This window comes from Diorhabda carinulata, chromosome 7 (genome assembly GCF_026250575.1).
Source record: "Diorhabda carinulata isolate Delta chromosome 7, icDioCari1.1, whole genome shotgun sequence".
Classification (NCBI taxonomy): domain Eukaryota; kingdom Metazoa; phylum Arthropoda; class Insecta; order Coleoptera; family Chrysomelidae; genus Diorhabda; species Diorhabda carinulata.
This window is the reverse complement of record NC_079466.1, coordinates 318,284-340,970: the sequence shown is the minus strand read 5'-3', so window position 1 is coordinate 340,970 and position 22,687 is coordinate 318,284. Positions and strand designations below refer to the sequence as shown.

At 34.1% G+C, this 22,687-nt stretch overlaps 2 protein-coding genes across 3 annotated transcripts in view; one reads left to right on the top strand and one right to left on the bottom strand.

Moving 5' to 3' along the window:
- LOC130896216 (DNA mismatch repair protein Msh2) overlaps positions 1 to 22,687 on the top strand; it is a 47,575-nt gene that overhangs the window by 1,351 nt on the left and 23,537 nt on the right. Inside the window, exon 1 of one of the 2 annotated variants that reach the window (XM_057804155.1) lies at positions 19,278 to 19,362. The exons of the other annotated variant lie outside the window; for it this stretch is intronic. The gene's annotated coding sequence lies outside the window, so the exon portion shown is untranslated. Of the gene's footprint in view, positions 1 to 19,277; positions 19,363 to 22,687 lie in introns of those variants that run through there. 2 annotated transcript variants of the gene reach the window in all.
- Positions 208 to 22,277, bottom strand: LOC130896211 (uncharacterized). Its single transcript, XM_057804144.1, has 9 exons — positions 22,023 to 22,277; positions 16,968 to 17,114; positions 15,751 to 15,987; positions 14,433 to 14,682; positions 12,614 to 13,345; positions 12,017 to 12,478; positions 8,187 to 8,372; positions 2,287 to 5,089; positions 208 to 1,998 (listed from the first exon to the last, which is right to left on the bottom strand). Exons 2-9 carry the CDS (start codon positions 17,107 to 17,109, stop codon positions 289 to 291), a joined length of 6,522 nt encoding a protein of 2,173 aa, XP_057660127.1. The 5' UTR covers positions 17,110 to 17,114; positions 22,023 to 22,277; the 3' UTR covers positions 208 to 288.

Below are 22,687 nucleotides of genomic sequence, written 5' to 3'. Positions count from 1 at the left end.
TGAGTTTTATAACAATTTCACCCTTTCAAGTTGATTATTTGAAAAACTATTTCTTATTAACTAGTTAAATATGTATATAGTTTTGTAAGCTTCCGCGTATATTTACTTTTTACAAACTTATTAATTTAATTCAATACCAATCTCTAGTTTGCAAGGCATATTAATGTAACCTGCACATTGATTGATGATCTGGCTAAAATGAAACCATTTTTTGTTATTATTTTTTTATTAAATGAAAAATATAATTAGAATAAGTTAAATATAAACATAAATTAATTAGAACTACAATCAACCAATAACTTTTTCTTTTAATTCCTTTGCCTTTTGTTTTAAAACAGCTGCTTTCTGCTTTATTGCATTTGCACCATTGTTCATTTTTTGGGTAAATCTTTGCCAGAATGTTAGATTTTCAACATTTTTTTTTGGATCTTTTACCTCATCATCCACATGCACGTTATTTGAGTTAAGATCTTCAGGAATTTGTTCTGTTTGTTCTATTTTTTGTTGATGCTGTACTGGACTAACTTCCAATTTTCCTTGGCTTTTTTTATTATATATGACATCTGTAACTTGATCAAAATCTCGATCATCTATTTCTTGCTGGTTTTGCTGATCATCAAGATGAAATTTTCCTTTTGGGATTATATGAGATAGGCTATCTTCAATTTGTTCTTGCCGCAGTTGATCGAGATCTCTATATTTTTGATCTGCATTGGGCGATTTTTCATCAGTAAATTTAGGCAAATTACTGTCTTCAATTTGCTGTTGGATTTCATGGTGTTTGGGCATTAGGTGCAAATCATCCACTTGGTGTTGACCAAAATTAAAACCTACTTTTCCTTGAGTCAATTTTGGATATTCAATTTCATCTTTTTGGCTAAAATGAAAACTGTGGTCAAAATTTCCACCTAAAATTTTTTGCCAATCTATTTTTGGCTGTTGTTGACCATAACTATCATGATTATGATGAGGTTCCAGAGGGCTAGAAAACGATGTTTCCTGTATTTTTTTGTTGTAACTAGATGGCACATTTAACTCTCCTCCACTATAAATGGAATGATGGTGAGGCGAGATATTACTGTTCAAATCAAAATGACCATAGTGAGAGTGTTGCTGTTTAGGAAAAATACTGTTTCCATTTAGTTGTTCATCACTATAAGTCTGTGGATTTTTATGTAAGATACTTCTACCTATAATTTCCTGTTGTTGTACATCATGAAAAGGTCTGTCACCACTTAAATAACTTGAAGTAGAAATAGTACGTGTAAAACTTGGTTCAACATTTTCACTATCTCCTCTGTATATAGTGGTTCTAGAATAATAATTACCACCATTATCATCTGTACCATTACTAACAAAAGTTTGTACTCCCACATTTTCAGGTACCTCATTTCTTTTAACTTCCTTTTGAATGTAATTTCTAAGTACTGATATTAGAGAGTCAGCTTCATTTTCAGCTTCCACTCTTGTTTGAGGAATACTTATATATTGTCTTTGATCAGTAACACCAAATTTGTTGTTGTGAATTTGAGTATGACTGGTTATAATTGTGTGTTTTCTTGTAGCTTGTATGAGCATAGTACCATTCTGTGAAATAGTTGACGATTCGGGTTGTTGTGTATCTTCAGTTGTGAAATTGGTTATCTCAGGTTCGTTCATGTCACTGAAAGATATTGTTTGCTCTCCATATTTTCTCTTAGCGTATTCTATACCTGCTTCTAGTTTTGCAAATAATTTTTCTAAAATTAGCGTTTTAATTTTTAGAATTTGAGCGGAGCTTAGATGCAAATCATGTTCTAAGTAGTCTCTAGTGGATTCCTTATTAAATTCTTCTGTTACGTTATTTTTGACTTCTTCTGTTAATTTTTCTCTCATTTTTACAACATTAAGCTTATCGGTACCACAAAATGCCATAATTGCTATTTCTAACTTTTTGGAAAGATCTTCTTGTATGTATTCGGTTTTCTTAGAAATATCATCTGGTAAATCGTTGGATTTCTGGAAGTAAAAAAAATTGTTAGCGTGTACTTTTTCAATTAAGATCAACAAAGTACAAAGTTTTTAGAATAACGAATAACATTGGATGCAAATTGATGCTATGTTCATAATCAAGCTAGTCAAGCAGATACAAATAGATGAACACAAATTTGTTATACTTTCTATAGACCGTAATCCCTCAAAAAAGCAGTGTGTAGAGGATCACCAAAGCAATGAGTGAGAGCTGGACTCAACAAGCGATTTTGTTTAAATGTGTAGGAAATAATTTATGAAAGAAGAAATATTCACCTTAGATGACTTGACGTCGATCTCCTCAACTTGCTGATTTAAATCTAAACCACTATTGGGAACTTGTTCAATTTTACCATCGCCAGGTTCATTTAGCTCTGGATCTTGGTTGATATAGTGTTTTTGTCCTATATCTATGGGTTTCGTTTGTATTTCCAACGTTATGTGTGGCTTTACATCCCATCCACTACTTTGCTGATGAATTACATCTTCTAGTTGTTGACCTAGATCTTCTTCTTGCTGATGCATAGGTTGAAATTTCCCTTGAGTAACATTGTGGAAACCAACTTCTTCCACTTGTTGTTGATCCAAATTATTATCATCAACTTTCTGACTTAGGTTTTGTTGATCAGTATTGTACAATATATCGTGGTTGTTGTTAGAATTCAAAAGTATTTCTTCAACTTGTTTGGCAATGTCAACATTATTTGCCTTTGGTTGTTGTTGGCCAACATGATGTAAATTTTCAACTGGAAGTTTATGCAAACTTGTTTCTTCAATTTGTTGGCCTAAATCTTCTACTTGTTGCTGTTGATTAAGATTCTGTTGTTCTTGATTAGCATTACTGATTTTACCATGAGTAAATGTATGGTATCCGTTTACTTGTACTTGTGGATAATGTCCCAGTTCTACTTCTTGTTGTTGGCCAAGATCTTGTTGTTCTTGAGCAGTGTTACCTATTATCCTACCATGACTAAGTTTAGGGTATCTGTTCTCTTCTATTTGGGGAGCGTATCCCAAGCCTACTTCCTCTTGTTGTTGACCAAGATCTTGTTGTTCTTGAGCAGTGTTACTAATTATTTTACCATGACTGAGTTTGGGGTACTTGTTCACCTGTAATTGCGGAGCGTATCCCAATCCAATTTCCTCTTGTTGTTGGCCAAGATCTTGTTGTTCTTGATCAGCGTCACTTATTATTCTACTATGACTAAATTTAGGGTATCTGTTCTCTTCTATTTGGGGAGCGTATCCCAATCCAACTTCCTCTTGTTGTTGGTCAAGATCTTGTTGTTCTTGAGCAGTGTTACTAATTATTTTACCATGACTGAGTTTGGGGTACTTGTTCACTTGTATTTGCGGATCGAATCCCAATCCAATTTCCTCTTGTTGTTGGCCAAGATCTTGTTGTTCTTGATCGGCGCTACTGATTATTTTGCCATGACCAAGATATCTGTTCTCTTCTATTTGGGGAGCGTATCCCAATCCAATTTCCTCTTGTTGTTGGCCAAGATCTTGTTGTTCTTGAGCAGTGTTACTAATTATTTTACCATGACTGAGTTTGGGGTACTTGTTCACTTGTATTTGCGGATCGAATCCCAATCCAACTTCCTCTTGTTGTTGACCAAGCTCTTGTTGTTCTTGATCAGCGTCACTTATTATTCTACTATGACTAAATTTAGGGTATCTGTTCTCTTCTATTTGGGGAGCGTATCCCAATCCTACTTCCTCTTGTTGTTGGCCAAGATCTTGTTGTTCTTGAGCAGTGTTACCTATTATCCTACCATGACTAAGTTTAGGGTATCTGTTCTCTTCTATTTGGGGAGCGTATCCCAAGCCTACTTCCTCTTGTTGTTGACCAAGATCTTGTTGTTCTTGAGCAGTGTTACTAATTATTTTACCATGACTGAGTTTGGGGTACTTGTTCACCTGTAATTGCGGAGCGTATCCCAATCCAATTTCCTCTTGTTGTTGGCCAAGATCTTGTTGTTCTTGATCAGCGTCACTTATTATTCTACTATGACTAAATTTAGGGTATCTGTTCTCTTCTATTTGGGGAGCGTATCCCAATCCAACTTCCTCTTGTTGTTGGCCAAGATCTTGTTGTTCTTGAGCAGTGTTACTAATTATTTTACCATGACTGAGTTTGGGGTACTTGTTCACTTGTATTTGCGGATCGAATCCCAATCCAATTTCCTCTTGTTGTTGGCCAAGATCTTGTTGTTCTTGATCAGCGTTACTTATTATTCTACCATGACCAAGATATCTGTTCTCTTCTATTTGGGGAGCGTATCCCAATCCAACTTCCTCTTGTTGCTGACCAAGATCATCTTGTTCTTCATCAGGGTTACCTAGTATTTTACCATGAGTAAGTTTATGAGATCTGTTTACTTGCTCTTGTGGATCATAAGTAAATTCATCTTCCTCCTGTTGTTGACCAAGGTTGTGTAGTTCTTGATCAGAATTACTGATTTTACCATGAGTAAATGTACGGTATTTGTTTACTTGTGGAATATAATCCAATCCCACGTCCTCTTGCTGTTGACCAAGATCTTGTTGTTCTTGATCGGCGCTACTGATTATTTTGCCATGAGTAAGTCTATTTACTTGGACCTGTGGACCGAAGTCCTCCAGTTGTTGTTGTCCAATATCTTGTTGCTGCCGGTGCAAGCTTCCTAAATGTAATTTATCGTGTGTAGTTTTTTGGTAATCGTTTCCTTCATCTTGTTTACCTATATTCACATATTCTACTTCTTCTTGCTGCTGGCCCAGATCGTCTTGTAATTGATCTACTTGCAATTTGCCGCGTGACAGGTGAGGTGATCCATTATTGTGGTTTCTTGATCTCCAATCAAAGTATGCAGGTTTTTGGTGTGTGTTATATGTAGCCGTGTGGTAAGTACTGTGCGGTGTATGATGTGACATGTGACCGCTATCACGTTCCCACGGCTTCCACGCCGTTTCTTCTATCTGTTGCTGTCCTACATCTTCCTGTTCTTGTCCCAAATTTTGTTCAAATTGTCCATAAGAACGTTTTAATCTACGGTAAGTTGTAGGATCGTCTCCTTGGCAACAAATACTGGATCTGTAATGGAAAAAAACAAGTTTTAATACTCATTATATAAAAATTAATAATTTCAACTAAAGCAATACATATAAATTATTGCTGGTCAAGATTTAATTTTAGAAATAGTATTTATATTGGAGTTTATCAAATAATGAAATAGGTGTAGATAATAAATATCTTTTACTAACCTAGCTTTTGAATTCCAGTCATTGTGGTGAACTTCGTTGAGTTTACAGCATTGAAAATTTATATTTAGCAAAGATATTCAAATCACATGCTTTAAATTTAGTAGAAATTGGTTACTATATATGTAACTATGTTACGGATTAGCTAATTTGCAAGCAATAATATTAATTCAGTTACATTTAGTAATTGTTATTAAAATTTATTTGAATGTTTAATTGTTTTTGTATATTCATGGCTACTGTTAGTAAAAGTTAATATTTAGTATTATAGGATTTCAACAGTTCTGCGAGTCCGATGTACATTAACTCGCTTTTAGTAATTATCACAATATTTATGGTTTGGAAAATTGTGGTTTAACAAATTGAAAAAATATATATATATATATATATATATATATATATATATATATAGAAATATGAACAGGGGGATTTTTTTATGCTTTTCAAAGCTTAGTACTATATTCCTTTCAACAGGATATTACAATTTTTTCCATATGGATATTTAAGAAAAAGTAAGTGTATTATTATCCCAGGGTATTTAATAAATTATTATTGTTATATGAATCTCATTTTTATTGATATATAATGTATCAAATAAGTGCAATTGAAGGACTTTACTTTCACGTGAATTTACAAAAAGTCAAATACTTAATCCAAAGTTATAAACTTGGCACAAATCACCGGGGCAAAAAGACCTGTTCCTGTGTTTAGAAAAGACCATTTACCATTTATATTAATTATATATTTATATTAGAATTCTGAGAAGTTCAGATTTTCCGGCAGAATAATTTACAATCAAAATAGAATCAGAATTAATTCTGTGTTGACTAAAATTTGTTTCGGTATGGTGAAGTTACTTTACCAAAATTTCAGTATATATTTTCGATATGTGCATATGTTTAAGTTTTTCACATTTATCAATAAATCAAGAAAAAAATGCAGTAACAAAATATAAGTTAACATGTGAACCCATATTTTGATTTTGTAATATATAGTGCAGTTCATATATAAAATGTACAATATAATTATACATTTTGGCATAATTAGGGAAACAGACAAAATCTCAGGGAAGTTGATAGTTCATTTTCTTGTTGTTCATTTTGAATTGTAGCTTGATTCCTCCGGAACAGAACTGTTCAGATGCCGTTCTCAATTCCTTTGTTTTTTGTCATATACAACAATTTTACTGCAACGTGGCTCGCTGAAGATAACCACTGTACTGTGTTTGTAGTCTTTATGAAACAGACGCTGAATAGCGTCATATATCGCTAATTTCCCGGAATAAGTGCAAAAGACATGAACAAGCGATAAAACTATTAGATAGATAGAGATTAGATTAAAAGTTCGCAGAATGAAGTAACCTCCAATGCTACAGCTACAGCTATTGGGGAAACGTTCTGTTTACAGATGAGATTCGACATTGCTTCAATTATTTGTTGGATACGACAAACTATATTGTCGAAGAGGACAATAAATCAAACAATTCACTCCCACTGTCTCTTTTGGTAAGGTGAGGACGTTTTTTGGCAGGCAAAAACTGATTTAGGGATGATTGGTATATCGTACAATTCGTTCTATCTATAAGTTATTGAGCATAACTCACAAATTTCTATGAAAAGGGAGTTATCGCAATAAATAAAAACTAGAATAGTCCAGAATAGATCAAAGGAACAACTGGGCGTTCATAAACATTCCAGTCTGTTAACGATTCACTCCACAAGGTGTTCTCAATATAAGTAACTAGGGATAACTGTGGATGCATTAGCAAAATGTTGTACTCGAGGTCTCTACTCGATCGAAGGGTACAAAAGAAAACGAATTACAAACTTTATTTTGTCATTTTGTCCGTTTCGTGCAGGTGTTATATATTATAGAATTGTGGAGTTACCGGTCAATTGCTAGTAAAAAAATGAAGTTAAAATATTAGCATTTTTAGTTAGGTGAAACTGTAATTTCAATAGTTAAGCTTTTTTAATATATATTTAAAAAAATACACTTCAATTCTATTTTAAAAAATCACATTTTCATTATCCGATAGCCACCACAGGTATTTGGTAGTTATTTCAACTAGTCTGATAGCCATTGCTGTAAAATAAATATAGAAATAAATAGAATTATTACGAGGAAAATTTAAATACATTAAAATGAAATACTTGAAATGAAACTATTACAAGAAAAATTGAGGGAATGAAGCAACAAATAGTTCATCAACTTGAATAAGGCAGTCCAGAAACTGTTAGTCAAGAACGTGTGTTGTACTGTACGTTAAGAAATTTAATATTATTATTTGTTATTTAACAATTTGGATTTCGATTATGTCACTTTTATATTATATATGCAACGATACAACGATTATTAGAGTCACATCTATTGGTTGAAGTCACAGATATTAGAGGTGTTGAAATATAATCATGAGCTTCGCCACGGCGACTTGGTTGAGTCAGTAGATTATGATTATTTCTAGAAATGACTGACAGTGTGCTACCGGATTTTGCCTCAGATCTGGGCACAGTTGTTCGGACAATTTTGCAAAACTTTTTTTCAGAAGGACAACAGTCGATCAAAGATAAACCAAGCAACGGTACTATACTCAACTATAAGAACTGATAAAAATTTCGACAAAATCCGATAACTTACCAGTTCAAATCGTTGCTTGACGATCAGAATGATGATCGGGGAACAGTTTAATCCGAGTGGAAGATAGTCCCCCTTCCCAAAATTAAAAACTCATCAACAATAAGATGTTATTTTGGGACATTAGAAAACAAACTATGGTTGGCTGAAGCCTATAAAAGTATCCCAATTTCAGTACTTCTATGAGGAGTGCAATCGTTAACGCTGTGTGGTTTCTCGAGAGATTTGTTTTGAAGGAGACAACATTCAGTGATGAATCTATTTGATTAAAATTCATTTAAGAAATCATTGCTTACCCGTATGCATTTTGGTAACTTCCAAGGCTGCTGCTACTGCTACTACTACTGTACGAACTGTGAGTTTGCATCGATTGTTGCAATCCTTCTCGTAATTGATTCATTAAATTATGTTCAAGTCTTGATCTCAAATCTGCCATTTGGGCGCTATTAAAATTACCGTGTGCAGCGTAAGAACCACTTGCGCTACGACAAATAAAATTCTATATTAAATCGATAATGATCAATCGACAACAAGAAATATTTTGGTTTGCGTGGTAGTGAAATATGAAATTTTTAATTGCATGGCGAGGATAATACGTTATGTAATCTTCATTTTGCCTGTATCAAAGGAACTTATGTTATATCTTATATTTTTTCGGGAAAGGTAATTGAATATTCATGACAAGAAAAAGGATTTGCTTCTTCCATTAGAAGGAGATCAAAATTTATAAATAAATTAAAAAATATTGAATTCGAAATTGAGTTCAGTTATAGGACCAAGTTTTGAGTGCACGAGTACAGGCCATTCATAGTTCCCGTTGGCCGTTCGTAGCAATAGAAAAAAGCCAATCACATCCGTTTGCATTTGTTATCTTTATCCCAATAAAAAAACTCTTCTTTATTAGCCATAATATCGTTGATAAATACTGGATTAAAAACAAAAACCACAAAAATGTCACGAAAACAAAAAGAATTACACACGTCAAAAAGAATAACAAAATTTTTTGGTTTAGGAATAGGGCTACGTAGAATTTGCTACGAACGTCCAACGGCAAACTTCATCCGCGAACGGCAACGGCAAACGAAAAGTCAAGTTTATGAATCGGCCTTAATGGACACAACTTACTCGCCGTAGATTTCACGTGGATATCGAGGAAATACGTTAAGGTTTCTCTAAGTTTGGCGGTGTGCCGTGAAAATTCTTCACCCTATAGGGCGTTACAATTTGCTACGAACGTCCAACGGCAAGCTTCATCCGCGAACGGCAACGGCAAACGAAAAGTCAAGTTTATGAATCGGCCTTAATGGACACAACATACTCCATTATTTTATTTCTTGTTGAAGTTGAATAAAAATTGATAAAAACATATTTTTATCGTAAAGTAATAACATCAACTAAAGAAAATCAATACAAATTACGAAGATCAGTTTGCATTTTGCCACGTGTCTGTTTGAGAAATATTTGCATGTCCAAATCTAACCGTAAACGGACATCGTTTGATACTTATGAACTGTCAATATCAATCTTGAATTGAACGCATTCAAATTCAATTGGTACATCTGTGGGAATGATTGGTAGCAAAACTGTTTGACTGCAAAAAATTGACGCAATGGACACTAGTGAGTACTTTTGATGAGCGGAACATTCAATATCTAAATGTAAATATATGGATGTAAATATTTGTCGGTATTGTTTTCGTTCCAGTTGATTTTATTCAGCTCATACAGCCACTTGCCATAATGCAATACAATGTGCGAGGTGCAAAATTTTTTGATAAAAAGCACGCGCAGATGAAGATCAGCTGATTTTTTTATGCAATATCTCGCACTTGCAACATCATCGGTTCGGTGCCATTTTTATCGCGTGAAAGCTTCAATTCTAGGGAGAAATCTAGTTATTTTTGGCTTAAAAACCAACCTATCCAATTAGGCTCCAAAACCAAGACAGCAGTAGATATAATTATTGACAGTGATCCACTGACCATTTTTTCATTTCGTTACTTACTTAGTTTTGTTATCATCATTGTTAAATCGGTCACAAAATATTGAATCAAAATTTAGGTATTTGTTTAATTCACTTATGCATGTTTGTTGCTTTATTCGTTCGATTGTACAAATTGAATAGTTGCGTCTTGATGGCTTTATTTACACACAAACACAAATAAACCAAATTATCGCACTTACTGATGTCGATAATGTATTCGATATTTTAGTATTCTACTGCACTTTCACAATCACAAAACACGTATATGAATTATGAACTTTTTCAATTGGCACACCTAATAAACTTTCATATTCCACCCAAAACATGTTCGAGAAGTGTTTTCTTTAACTTTAAACTTTATTACTAGAAGAAAATTAATGAAAATCGGGGTAACTATAGAAGATTTGTCAAAACTGGCATTTATTGATTGACTATACAACTGCGCGCCTAGACGACGCCCTGGATGGGTGGGGTAAAAAACGAGTAGTGCGTTGGGTATCTAGTTATCTTGTCTATGTACGTCCCGAAACACGTTTCCGTCACTATTATAGTATTTGTGGAGAAGCGGTTTGAAACGAACTAGTTTTTTCCTCGTAAGCTCTCGAGCAACGTATCAATCTCAAATTTCTCGTTAAATTGGAAAAAACTTCGACTGAGTGCTATAAATTGTTGCAAGAGGCCTATGGTGACAATTCTCTATCTCGTGCACGTGTTTTTGAATGGTGTAAGCACTTTAGAGAGGTCCGAGAGAACACTGAAGATGATCAGCGCCCAGGTTACCCTGTGACTGTTTCAACTCCGGAAACAGTGACCAAAAGCAAGCAAATTGTGCGTGCAGATCGTCGAATGAGCATCTGGATGTTTGCCGAGGGTGTAAACGCCGATAAAGGAACTGTTGGAAAAATTTTACATGAGGAATCACACTTGACATGAAGTCTGTACGAAGTTGGTGCCAAAAAATCTGACCCGATTTGAGTCGTTGGAAGCGGTTAAGCAAAAAACGCCAGAGCTCCTAAAGGCACTCACCAAATAAGACTTCCAGCACTGCATCGATCAATGGAAAGGTGTGTGGCGAGGAGAGCGGAGTATATTTAAGGGGAGCTTTCGAATGTAGAATAAGTTTTATTATTAAACCAGTATCGTTATTTAATAGCCAGACTTCGTATTATTATTATACGATTATTGTAATCCAGTGTGGAGGGTGATGTCGGCCGCCAAAGAATTCGGGCGGTTATACTTTATAGGTGGTATTGTCAATACTGATAAATATTTATCCATTTTTAAGGAATATTTATCATTAGTCAAAATACCATTAAAATTGTTTCCATTGTTACAAGTTATAGACTATATGTAGTATAATATGAAAAGTTTGAAGAAATATAGCACATATGAGATTTGTCTGAAAAGTTTCTGACCGCAACTTGAAGATCAATAAAATTTCATCCATTTTGGATACTTAGTTTCCGTTTGACAGTTGTATAAGAGAGTCGTTGTGAAATTTTATTTGTTTTTGAAAGGCAAATGACGAGGAGTTTAGAAACTGTGGACTTAGATTCTGCACTATAATTTAAGGAAGACCGTCGAGTTAAGTTTAGAAAGATAGAACGCATTTACCATTACGTTCCCAAATTTAAAACTGGTGTTTTGCGGAATTTTTGGAAAAATTTTTGATGGATAATTGAAAGAAATTGGAAACTCGCCAGCCTAAATTTTGTTTGCTCCTTGATATCGATTAATGTTACTGTTAGACGGCCTTGATTCTATGGAATTTTTAAGAAAGATTTGGAATTTTTATATTTACATTTAAAAAAAATCGACGTGGAAAAATAGTGAAAATAAATGTTCCATTTAGATATATACAGTGTCTAACAGAGTAGCCCGTGCTTCGGTTTAGGATTATCTAATTATTTTTCATGTAACATCACTAAGAATTGCAGAGGCTCGTCTATGTACGAAAAAGCACGAGAAATTTCAAACTTATTAGTAACAACCTCAATATTTTTATTGTACTAGTATCATCAATCGAACTATGTGTTTTCTTAAATCATCTGTGTACTAGAATATAGTATTTTGACAATATTTCTTTGCATTATTATTGAACCAATGATGTAACGAACTTAATAATATTCAAAAAAAAACTAACCTATACTCTTGCAAATGCCTGGTGAGATTCCTATTCAGTTGATTAGATAATTCTTGTAATGAAGCTTGGTAATTTTGTGGGCTGTAAGTATAGGATCCGGCCGATTCCCTATTTACTGCCAAATTAAGCTGCCTAGAAAGATCGGCTTGAAGTTGTCTCTGTAATTCGGCCATGTTACCAGTACTTTGCGACACGTAAGTATTATGTGCCGATGCACTTGAACCATATTCATTAGTTTTGATTCCTGGCTGATAATAAGTAGGAGTAGTTCCGTAAGTATCGGTTCCGTAAGTCCCAGATCCGTAAGTACCGGCGCCGTAAGTACCAGCTCCGTAAGTACCAGCTCCGTAAGTACCAGTTCCGTAAGTACCGATTCCTGTACCAGTTCTGTAATTACTAATACCAGCTCCGTAATTTGTACCGTAACTTGATTGGCTTCTATATGATGCACTAGAAGACCAGCTGTATAAAAACAAATAACATAATAAAATGGAAAACGAAAACGTTAATTTGTTAATTCTTTGTTTGCTGTGGTTTTTTTAACACTTGTTGAATAGTAATTGTCACTTAAGATATAAAATTCGAATTAATTCTTACCTCTTATTGAATGTTTCGAAATCTCTGTTTAGTTTATTTATTAAATTTCTTTCAATTTGCTCTTTTAAATTCTCCAAATCTCTTAAACTGTAGTTGTAATCGCTGGACAATGCTCCACTAGGACTAACTGAGTACATGTATCCGTCTCTCTGCGTTTGACTACCGTAGTTTTGTCTAATAACGTCGTCTAAATGGTACGTAATGTTATTTCTCAACTCGGTTCTTAATCGCTCTAAAAGTACTTCGGGATTGGTTAAGGTGTATTGTTGACTTGAGGAGAAATGTGTTCTTCGCGTTTCGTCTAATATATTATTCAGATGCGCGTCCAATTGACTTTGTACTCTTGAAGCAATGGAAGTAATACTTTCAGGATTGGTGATTGGAGTGTATCGAGTTTGAATATTATTGTATTGATTGTGCGTGTAATATCTCGGAGTTGAGTAAGTTGAGTATGTTGAATAAGTAGGAGTAGAATAGGTTGAATAAATTGGGGTAGAGAAAGTTGGATAACTTGGAGTAGAAACTGTTGGATAAATTGGACTGTAGCTTACCGTGGTGTAGTAAGGTCTTTGAGTCGTTGTGTATGCGTAATTATTATTAGCGTTGCTGTTTGAGTAGCTGTACTGGTTATACTGGTTGTATTGGGTACGGAGTTGACTAAGTAATACATTTTCTAATTGATTTCTCAAATCTAGGAGTTCTTGATAGTCGTAGTTGGCGGTTGGTTGCAGCCTAAAAATAAAAAAAAACAGAAATATTAACTTAGCTTGTTATAGTAAGTGTTCTTTTAAAGCCTGCTAGATCTTAAGAAAGGATTAGAAGTGGTACATCATTCACTTTTTTATATTTATACTCTTGCAATTCATAAAGGATAGATTTAGATTAGATGAGATAGTGCGTAGACGTCGCGAATCTACCTGTTTGCCCGTCAAATAGCAAAGACTCTGCAAAGTGAGGTACTTGTCTGGGGGCTATGCCGGCTTACTTTTTTTGGCTTAAAAATGCTTGGAAGTAAGTACCTTAGCCTTTGTCTATACGGATAGCCTCGCACTCATAGAGGAGGTGTTCATTCTACATTCCATGTAGAAACGAGAAGAGTTGTTAGGAGTTTATTCGATGTTCGTCAGGTGGTAGTTCACCTGACAGGGCTCAGTAACTATCCTTATCTTTGCTTAATGCAAAAGCATTTTAAGACCAGTTAGTAGAATAAGAAAGGAATCTCTTCGATTGTTTCAACCTATTCCTATCCATAGCTGGAGGTCTTTTTTTGTAACCTATAAAAGGTTGTGGTCCTCTGAAAAGAGTTATACCTTATACACGACTTCTTGATCCTTATTGCGCGATTAATCATTTTTCTGAGCAAGCGTTGGTCTCTGTACGATACAATAACCATAGAGATAGAGGCAACAACATACTGAGACAAAAAAACTATTGTCGCTCTCTTTCAATGGAGTCTGACGGAACATCTCACAATCAGAGCGGGCTAAGGCTTGATGCTTCCACTTATAATATCTCTTTGCCAGAAAAAAAAAGAGAGATAATTGTTGCGAAGCTCTTGGTTTAGACTCGTATTGAATTGGGTTTTAGAGCTGTTGAAAACTAATTTTTGGCTTAAACGATTTGTTGGTAGGAGAAATTGTCGCATATAAAGTGAAACGACGAAGTCGCAGGAAAACTTCGTCATTTGAAAAAGATTTTTTCTATGCTAATCTTCGAACTTTTCGGCCAGTTACATGTACAAAATATACTTTTTCAACTATGTCATCAACAGCATTTTAATTACAAAACGTATTTTATGTTTTATCCATCGAAAACTCACCTTCCACCTATCATAGAATAAGACTTTCCGCTTCGAATAAGCTGTTGTCCATATTTTAGATTTAATTCGTTGTCGAGTCTGTTTGTTAAGTTTTGTCTCAATTCCCTTTCTAACTCAGCTAAGTCCATTCGCGAATTTAAGCTGTTGTAACGGATCATATCTTGAATTTCTCTCTCTAGTTGTTGCTGAAGACGGGAAGTCACCAATCTAAGGTTTGAGGTCATACCATAACTTCCATAACTGCTGCCGGCTAGAAAGATTTTAGATAAAGATAAAAAAGAATAGCAAAAGGTTTGTTCTGTATGAAGATTATATGATTGATAAAAATCAAAATTATGACAAGAAATTGGTGAAAAACCTCAGGTACGCTAATCCAAAATATGTTGATGGAAGAGATTTCTATCGTAAAATAATTATACTAAGGAAGATTGAAAAACCCTCATTTTGTTGTATTACGTTTAAAACTGAGGAAAAATTTCTGAATTTATGAAAAATCGTATTTTGAGGGTAGATGTAGATATCAGAATGTTTGTAAATACATAATAATCATCAAGCTTAATGAACTCTCGTTGAGTTTTTCAATGTATAGAGCCTTGATTAGAGCTCTAGTCATGGGATAAATCAAATAATTTATTATTTGAGACCGGGAAAAATGAAAAAAAAGTACCTATATGAATATGTTTGCAAACAGTTTACCCAATATTACAAAATTTGGATTGAAAATTTGAATGAAAAACTAGCAGATATATACTGATAGAATGGAATATAAGCTACAGTGAAAGTAATTAGTGAAAGTACAGTAATTTTTGCCAATATCTAGAAGAAATAAGCTACAAGCATTTCCCGAAAAAGTAAAAATACGCTAAGCCACTCTTAATGGTAAAGGAGTTATCAATTTTTTTGAAATTTCGATAAAAGTACACCAACTATTTTTACTAAATTTTTTATGTTGAATTGACGTGACGTAGAAACCAAGCAGACTATTTAAAAAAAAATACACAACAGTTACGTTTCAAACACCGACTAAAGAGTCTGTAGGTCATATACATATAAAAAAGGCAATGTTCGGGTTCAATTTACATACTTCTTGTGGAATTTATGAGCAGAGGTGATCCGATTTTTAAGATTTTGTGAGCCAAACGTATGTATATCCAAATATGAAGAAGCTTTCATTTCATAATTAAATAATTCCGAAAATATTGGAAATAAATTGAGTATATATATTTTTAATGTTTATAAATATAAATAAATCGTAACATTATCACATGTCAGAAGTTTTTTTGTTGACTAGTGTTTTCCATTAATAATTTTTACTTACTATATCCAGCCTGGCTGCCATAAATTCTATTGCTATGCGCCATATCTTCTACTTCTTGATTATTGATACTTCCGTAGGTTCCGGCTCTCATGTGGCCGTAGGAGTTTGTGTCTCTATTGTAGTCGTACCCATATTGAGCGTTATGAAATTTGGGATTGATATATTCGGAATGTTCACTGTTGGAATCTTCGATGGGCTTGTATCGATTTTCTAAATCACCATCTTTTTTATAATAACCTTAAAGTAAACAAGCTTTTAATTTTCCATCAACTATATACTAATAATAGAAAGAGGACGCCTTGTTGGTTCCCGTTGCCGCCCTCGCTTTAATACATGGAGGATATCCCGAATACTCCGGGCGTGGCAGACTTTGGAGCAAGACTTTTCCACTACGTCAAATCTCAGTATTTTACTATGTTTTTCTTCAATAAGAGTTTGACATTTGGAGAGAATGTATATCGTAGTTTCCTCCTCTATTGTATCTGTGACAGCCGACTTTCACGTGTCCAGTGATTAAATCAACTACACTCTGCTTTTCCTCTACTTAGCTGCAGTATTACCACTGCTCAGTTTCGGAGCGGATTGTTTTATCTGTGGAAGTCATCATGAATCTGATGCAAATATTGTTTTAGTTTTGTCATACTTGAAGAGTATGAAGGAAAAACTAATATTCCTTATTGAAGATGAAGAACAAAAAATGGAACAGTTTGGTTTCCAAATTTTCCAATTTCCTGGAAATTGGACATAACATAAAGCTGTTCTTATCCACAGGTTTTCTAGAACCAACAGATAAAGGATAGATAGGTGTAAGAAGTAATAGTGGATTTCTGGAGGGTACTTCGATGTTTGTATCTAAAGAAAAATGGAGATTTGTACCATGGGCTGAGTTTGACGTGCAACGTGTCAAAGATCAGGCTTTTATTCTTAATTCTTAATCATAAAGAACGTATTTCAAATCTGGCATAGAGTTACGTGGTACACTACAATTTAATATTTAAAATGCAAACGTGGAGTGTTTGCTGCGTACTGCAATACGTGATTTATGTCTTTAAATGGACACATCTTATTCATGTTGGAATATTGTAAAGAAGTTAGATCTCTCCGCAACTGGTTATTTAAATTGAAATTTGTAGTACTGATAATGTACGACTGACTAATCACATTTACAGTTTGTTGGATATTGGGAAAAGAATCGTTTTTTACGTTGTAATACTTACCTTGATCATCTGATTTGTGCTCCAACTCATTGTTCCTAAATGAAGATTGTGAGGTTTTGTAGTTATACTCCGTGTGGTAGTATCCGTTCGGACTAGCACAAGTATACCCCAGTACTGCTATTAACAGAATAGGTGTCTTCATGTTACCTTGAAACAAAAATAACTATATTATTCAATTTTAAACCCAATTCTATTAAAAGTATGTCAGATAACTTTAATTTCGTGGAAAGTTATTTTTCGAAATCCACTTCAGTCACAAAAAAGAAGTCGTAAATAGAAGGTCAATCAATCAATCATAATAAAGTAACAATCAAATCATTTATTCGACCCATGAATTTTTTCCAACATTATGATCCTCCATATTTGATGCGTTTATTGATTTCGTTTAATTTTAATCTAACAACTTTTAGCTATTACTATTATTATAACAAAATTCACGTCAAAATCTAGTGAGAAATAAAACTTTGGGCACTAATTTGGTATTTGGTTCCAGTATGCAACGAGAATATCGAATATAGTGATCGCCAAAGGATCTAGAACTTTCATTATTATTTCTTAATTAAGATTATATAAAATATTGCTTATTGTTTACAGTAACATCTGAACTGGAGATATTTTTTTGTTGCGTCATGGAAAACAGTTTATAAATATATTATTCGAGTAAATAATAATACCTAATTCATTTGGAAACATTTCTTTAAATAATAAATAATAGTTTAAAACCAAAACTAACAAGTCGATACCTACGTTCACATTATATTGTAATCCGGGAAGTTAGGAAACCGTCATCAAATTTTTCCCTTAAGGAACATTATGTCCCTAATCGAAAACATATCCGCTGGAGTTAGTGTTGAAATATATATATATATATATATATATATATATATATATATATATATATAAACAAGATTTTAAAAACTTTGTTAATATTGAATATTAAATTCCAACTCTTACTCTGTCGATTTCATAGCAAACCGCATCTCAAAAATATAAAGTCAGTTTACGCGGCTGTCATTTTGAAGTTTCAAATTTGGATAACACGAGCTTTTTAAGAAACATTTTCTCTATATTTCCGAGTGTTATTAATTTCATTTGTTTAACAATTTTTGTAAAATTAAGGGATGATGTTATAGAGTATGAAATTTCTTACAAGTTTGATGTCTACTATTCTTTGCGAGCAAAAAATGGAAAAGTTAGCGTAAAAAACATGATTTTCCAGTGCGTTGAGCTGTATTTGTAAGCTTCGTCGTTAGCTCCAGCAAAATTTATTAGAGAATTTAGGAAAATGATCGTGGGACGATATGTTTTCAATTAGAGACATAAAATTTCTTATGGAGAAAAGTTGATGTTACTTTAATTATTATTAATTATTATAGCCTAAAATCCCACTGCTCGAGTCTGCGGTGTCTATTTTTTTGTAGTACGAATATTAAGGGATTATACAAAATATTAGCCTATCATAAATTAGCCGCAATTACCTGTAATTGAATTTAGTGTAGCTAATTTTCTATATAAATTGCAATTATAATTTTGTTCAATAAAATTTACGCCATTATCTACTTATGGAAGGTAAAACAATTTGTGTATATGAAAAAGTGTTTGTTGAAATGTGTTAAATAAGAGTAGCGCCACATTTCTTTTAGGTTATAATTCATCTTCCCAACTTAACCATTTGTCTACACCAGTGCCATTCTGGAAGGTTTTTGATTTATCTTATACAACTTTTTCAACCTTTCTTTCATATGAGATACTGTTTACAATAACTCTTAGTTGTCGGTTCAAAATGGTCGCAAAGGAGGTTGCCACGAACAATTTTTGCTTCAGGTACGTTTGAGTGCAGTGTTCAGATCGTATCGTATGAGAAAAGAGCCGTTTTCTCATTGAAAACGTCTATGGAATCTGTCTATAATAACGAAGTTGTTTTATTTGTTCCTCTTTCTTAATTGTATAATAACATTTTTATTTTATTGATCATCTTTTTCATTTAGTTTCATTCATTCTCTGTATCACTGTTACAACTATCCAAATAATCGGGTTTAACATCTACGAGGGCCGTTTTTTTTTCAACCTCCGATCGCTCTGTGCAGACGCTACACAGGCAAAAGAAAGCGGGCATGCGCTGTAAGCGACTACGAAGCTCACACATTGTTGAAATTCAGGCGTCAGTCGGCGTTGTGCTACAGACATTCATCAGAGAATGAGTCGTATGTATGGGGAAACCTCATGAAACCGCACATTACTGCTTTGTCTACGGAATTTCCAGAAGTTTCAAGGTCTGTTTTGTACTCTACTTGAATTCATTGGCGGCAACTTTCTTTGAAGGGGGTATTGAAAAGCTTGTCCACAGATATGACAAATATTTCAATCTCTCCGGTGATTATGTCGAGAAGTAACCGTAAGTGTACCACTCTTTTGGTTTTATATGAATTTGTCGTTTATTTATAGCCTATGGGAGGTTGAAAAAAAATAGCACTCGTATATCAACGTTTTCGTTCATATTTTGTTGGTGTTCATTTGAATACAACTCTTTGGTGCCAACACATAATCTTTAACTGTATTTGGGTGTTGGATCTAAACTTATTACTGACCATCTGTAATATTGTGGATTGATTCTAACACAACATGGTCCAGTTGCATTTTGCCATATGCAATTTATAAAAATAGTTCCCAATAATTTTGTTTTAACGATATCCCACAAGGTAAAATTAATTTTGGTTCACAATTAGGAACGTTCTTCAAAACTTCTTCATTCATTTCGTCGCTGAATACTGTTTTTGAAATATATGGTATTTGGCCTTATTAACGCCGTTGCATCTGTTGATAATATAAAAACTCTTTAGAAGGTTTCGTTATCAACAAAAAAATTTAAAGGCCTGATCTTCATCTTATTATAAATTGTATTTGAATAATCGTTGTCAGTACACGCATGGAATAATGGAGGATATAAAATAGGACGTAACTCCGCCGATACCTGAGTAAAAATACTATTTTTTCAATTATGTGACGACTGTCAGCCAAATTTCCATATTAGGTATTTTATGTATGTTGCATAATAAAATGATTAAAACGTCAGTATCATTAGCTTTAACTAAAACTTTATATGGAACATTATTTTTAAATTCATTTTCTTAGATTTACGTAAAATTAATTGCAAAAATATCTCTTATATACTAACTATCTAATAGTAGTGTTATTTCCGACTTCAGAAACGTCTAAATGACCTACAATCCCGATACGTGATTCGCACCATCGATTCAAACAAATCCACTGCCAAAGACCCTCTTATGACCACTTGGATTTCCACTAGAAGGCCTCTTTCCTTCGAAATCAAGCTTAGTTCAGATTTTTCATATTAATCTGGTTCCGTTAATTAATCAAATAGCCGATAATAGGGAACAATACAGTGCTTGCCTCAACGAAGCAACGCATATCAAATTAGCTCATCAATAACTCCAAAAGTTGTTGGGTTCTTCGAGCCATTTTTAGCTCCCACTATCTCAGTTTTTATGCCTCACGCGATAGCGGGCAGACATACACACAATGACCCAAAACCACACTAATAGAAATGCCTCCTAAGAACCACCACAACCCCAGCCCTGCAAAGGGAAAATTTTCCTATATCCGAAGCATTCACGAAATTAACCATACCCTACAAAAACATGTCCTTATCTGTGACCTTCAGTGAATCTTAGTTGAGAATACGAGGGACAAAAAAATTTTTATTTCCATTATTTAGTCTGGTCAGCCGTGCATTGGCGTGTTTTCCCAGCGTTGGCTTAAGACTGGCGAGCTTAAGTTCGGCCATTCAATGGGAACCCAGACTTGAGCCAGATCTGGGTAACCTAGCCTTGGCCATGTCTGTAATTTCCCAGCCCAGACTACTCTTTGACAAAAACCTCCCATTCTCATTTCTACCAAATATACGAAAGTATCCGATTGTGACCGACGTTAGAAAAGAATTTCAAGTCCCCAACTGCATGCTTAATATGTTTATGTCAACCGTCGATTGCACTATCGCTCAATTTTTTCTTTCCATATTTTGAAGATAAATCGTCTTTTTACCTGCTTTTCAATTAACTTTGTTAACTAAATTTATAATTCAATATAACAACCAAACACGGCTCAGGCCTGGCACGCAGTTATCATCCCAGTCTTTAGCCAAGGTTGTACCAAGAAGGGCTTACAAGCTTGGCCCTGTGTTGACTAGTACACATGGTCCAGTTAAGGCAACCAAGCAAGGGCCAACCTTGGCAGTGATGCTTGGGTCAATGATAGTAACCGAGCCTGGCACTCTGATATCATTCCAGACATTTACCACGGCTGGGCATGCCAGGGCTACTTCTTGTAGAGGTAGTTATTGATGATTATATCAAGTGAATAAAAGGAATGTGTAAAGATAAAGGTAGAGAATGTTTATGTGATTCGAACGTTATGCGAATATTTTAGATGTTCAGTCCAGCATGCAAGCTAAAAGAGTATGAGTATGAATGGTTCTATTCTCAGGAAGAACTGTAATCCGAACGCGTTTTAACAGAACAGTCAGTATCAAATTTGTTAAGAGACAATATGGAATTGGAGAAATCTATAATGGTAAAGTTTTTACCGAAGATGAGTATAATTCTATATCCTTGAGACGAACGTTCTGTGGAAAACCTCGCCACCAAAAATAATGTCAATTAAAATCAAACATGAAGGTCATTGCTTACATGAATATCGAATGCATAGCGCGACAAACATTCGTTTAAAAAGGAACGTCCTAAACATCAGAATTTACTAGGGGATGGTGGAAGGTTTGTGAAACGATGTATGAGAATACGGATCTGAAAACTTAACCAGCTACGTACTTCAGCAAAATGTACTGAAAAGAAACGTATTAACATCATTGTGACATTTAAAAAGCAGATGAAATAAGTGTTCCAGAAAGTTCCAAACTAGAGAAAGCTCTTATGATAAATAATTATTTTATAATAAAATAATGAACTGATAATTTATTTTTGTCTTAAAATGAATTTTTCACATCTAACTAGTATAAACGAATTATTATTTACTACTTACAATTTTCACTTTTTCCCCCGATGTGATCAGTTCAATTTTTGCACAGAGGAATACTGACCCGATCAGACTTAGGTTGATGTTATATGTATGAAGAAGTTATCATGTGACCCCAACTCTTATCAACTATTAACTAGAAATTTAATAAAAAAAAACAAGTAGATGAGAGCATTCTTATTTAAATTTTGCAACGAGTAATCTGTTTCAGAGCCACTAGGTTTGTTTATCATTAAATTGTTTAATACGAATTCTTAGCTTTCACTGAATTTTATAAACGTAAAATTTATCCAGTAAAATAAACAGAAAATGCAATCGGCTTGAATTTCAATAATAATTTTTTCTACGACCGTGCGTTTTAACCCACTTTCCCGCACGCATTTTAGTTTTGAAAGTGTCAGTGGTGTAATGAGAAAGGGGCCAAAACTTATAAGGGAGAGGTATTTCTGGCGTATTTTTCAGACCTAAGTAAGGTTTTGAAATCTAATACATTATGGTCCCACTATTCGATGGTAAAAAGTTTCTCTGTACTACAAATGAATTAAAACCGTTGCCGTCACCGTCATCGTCATCTTTATGCGACCTGCAACCGATGCCATCTTCACCGACGTCATCTACCTTCCAGTTGAAACTGGAACCAGATAACTCCACTGGGCCGGCAATTCTTACTA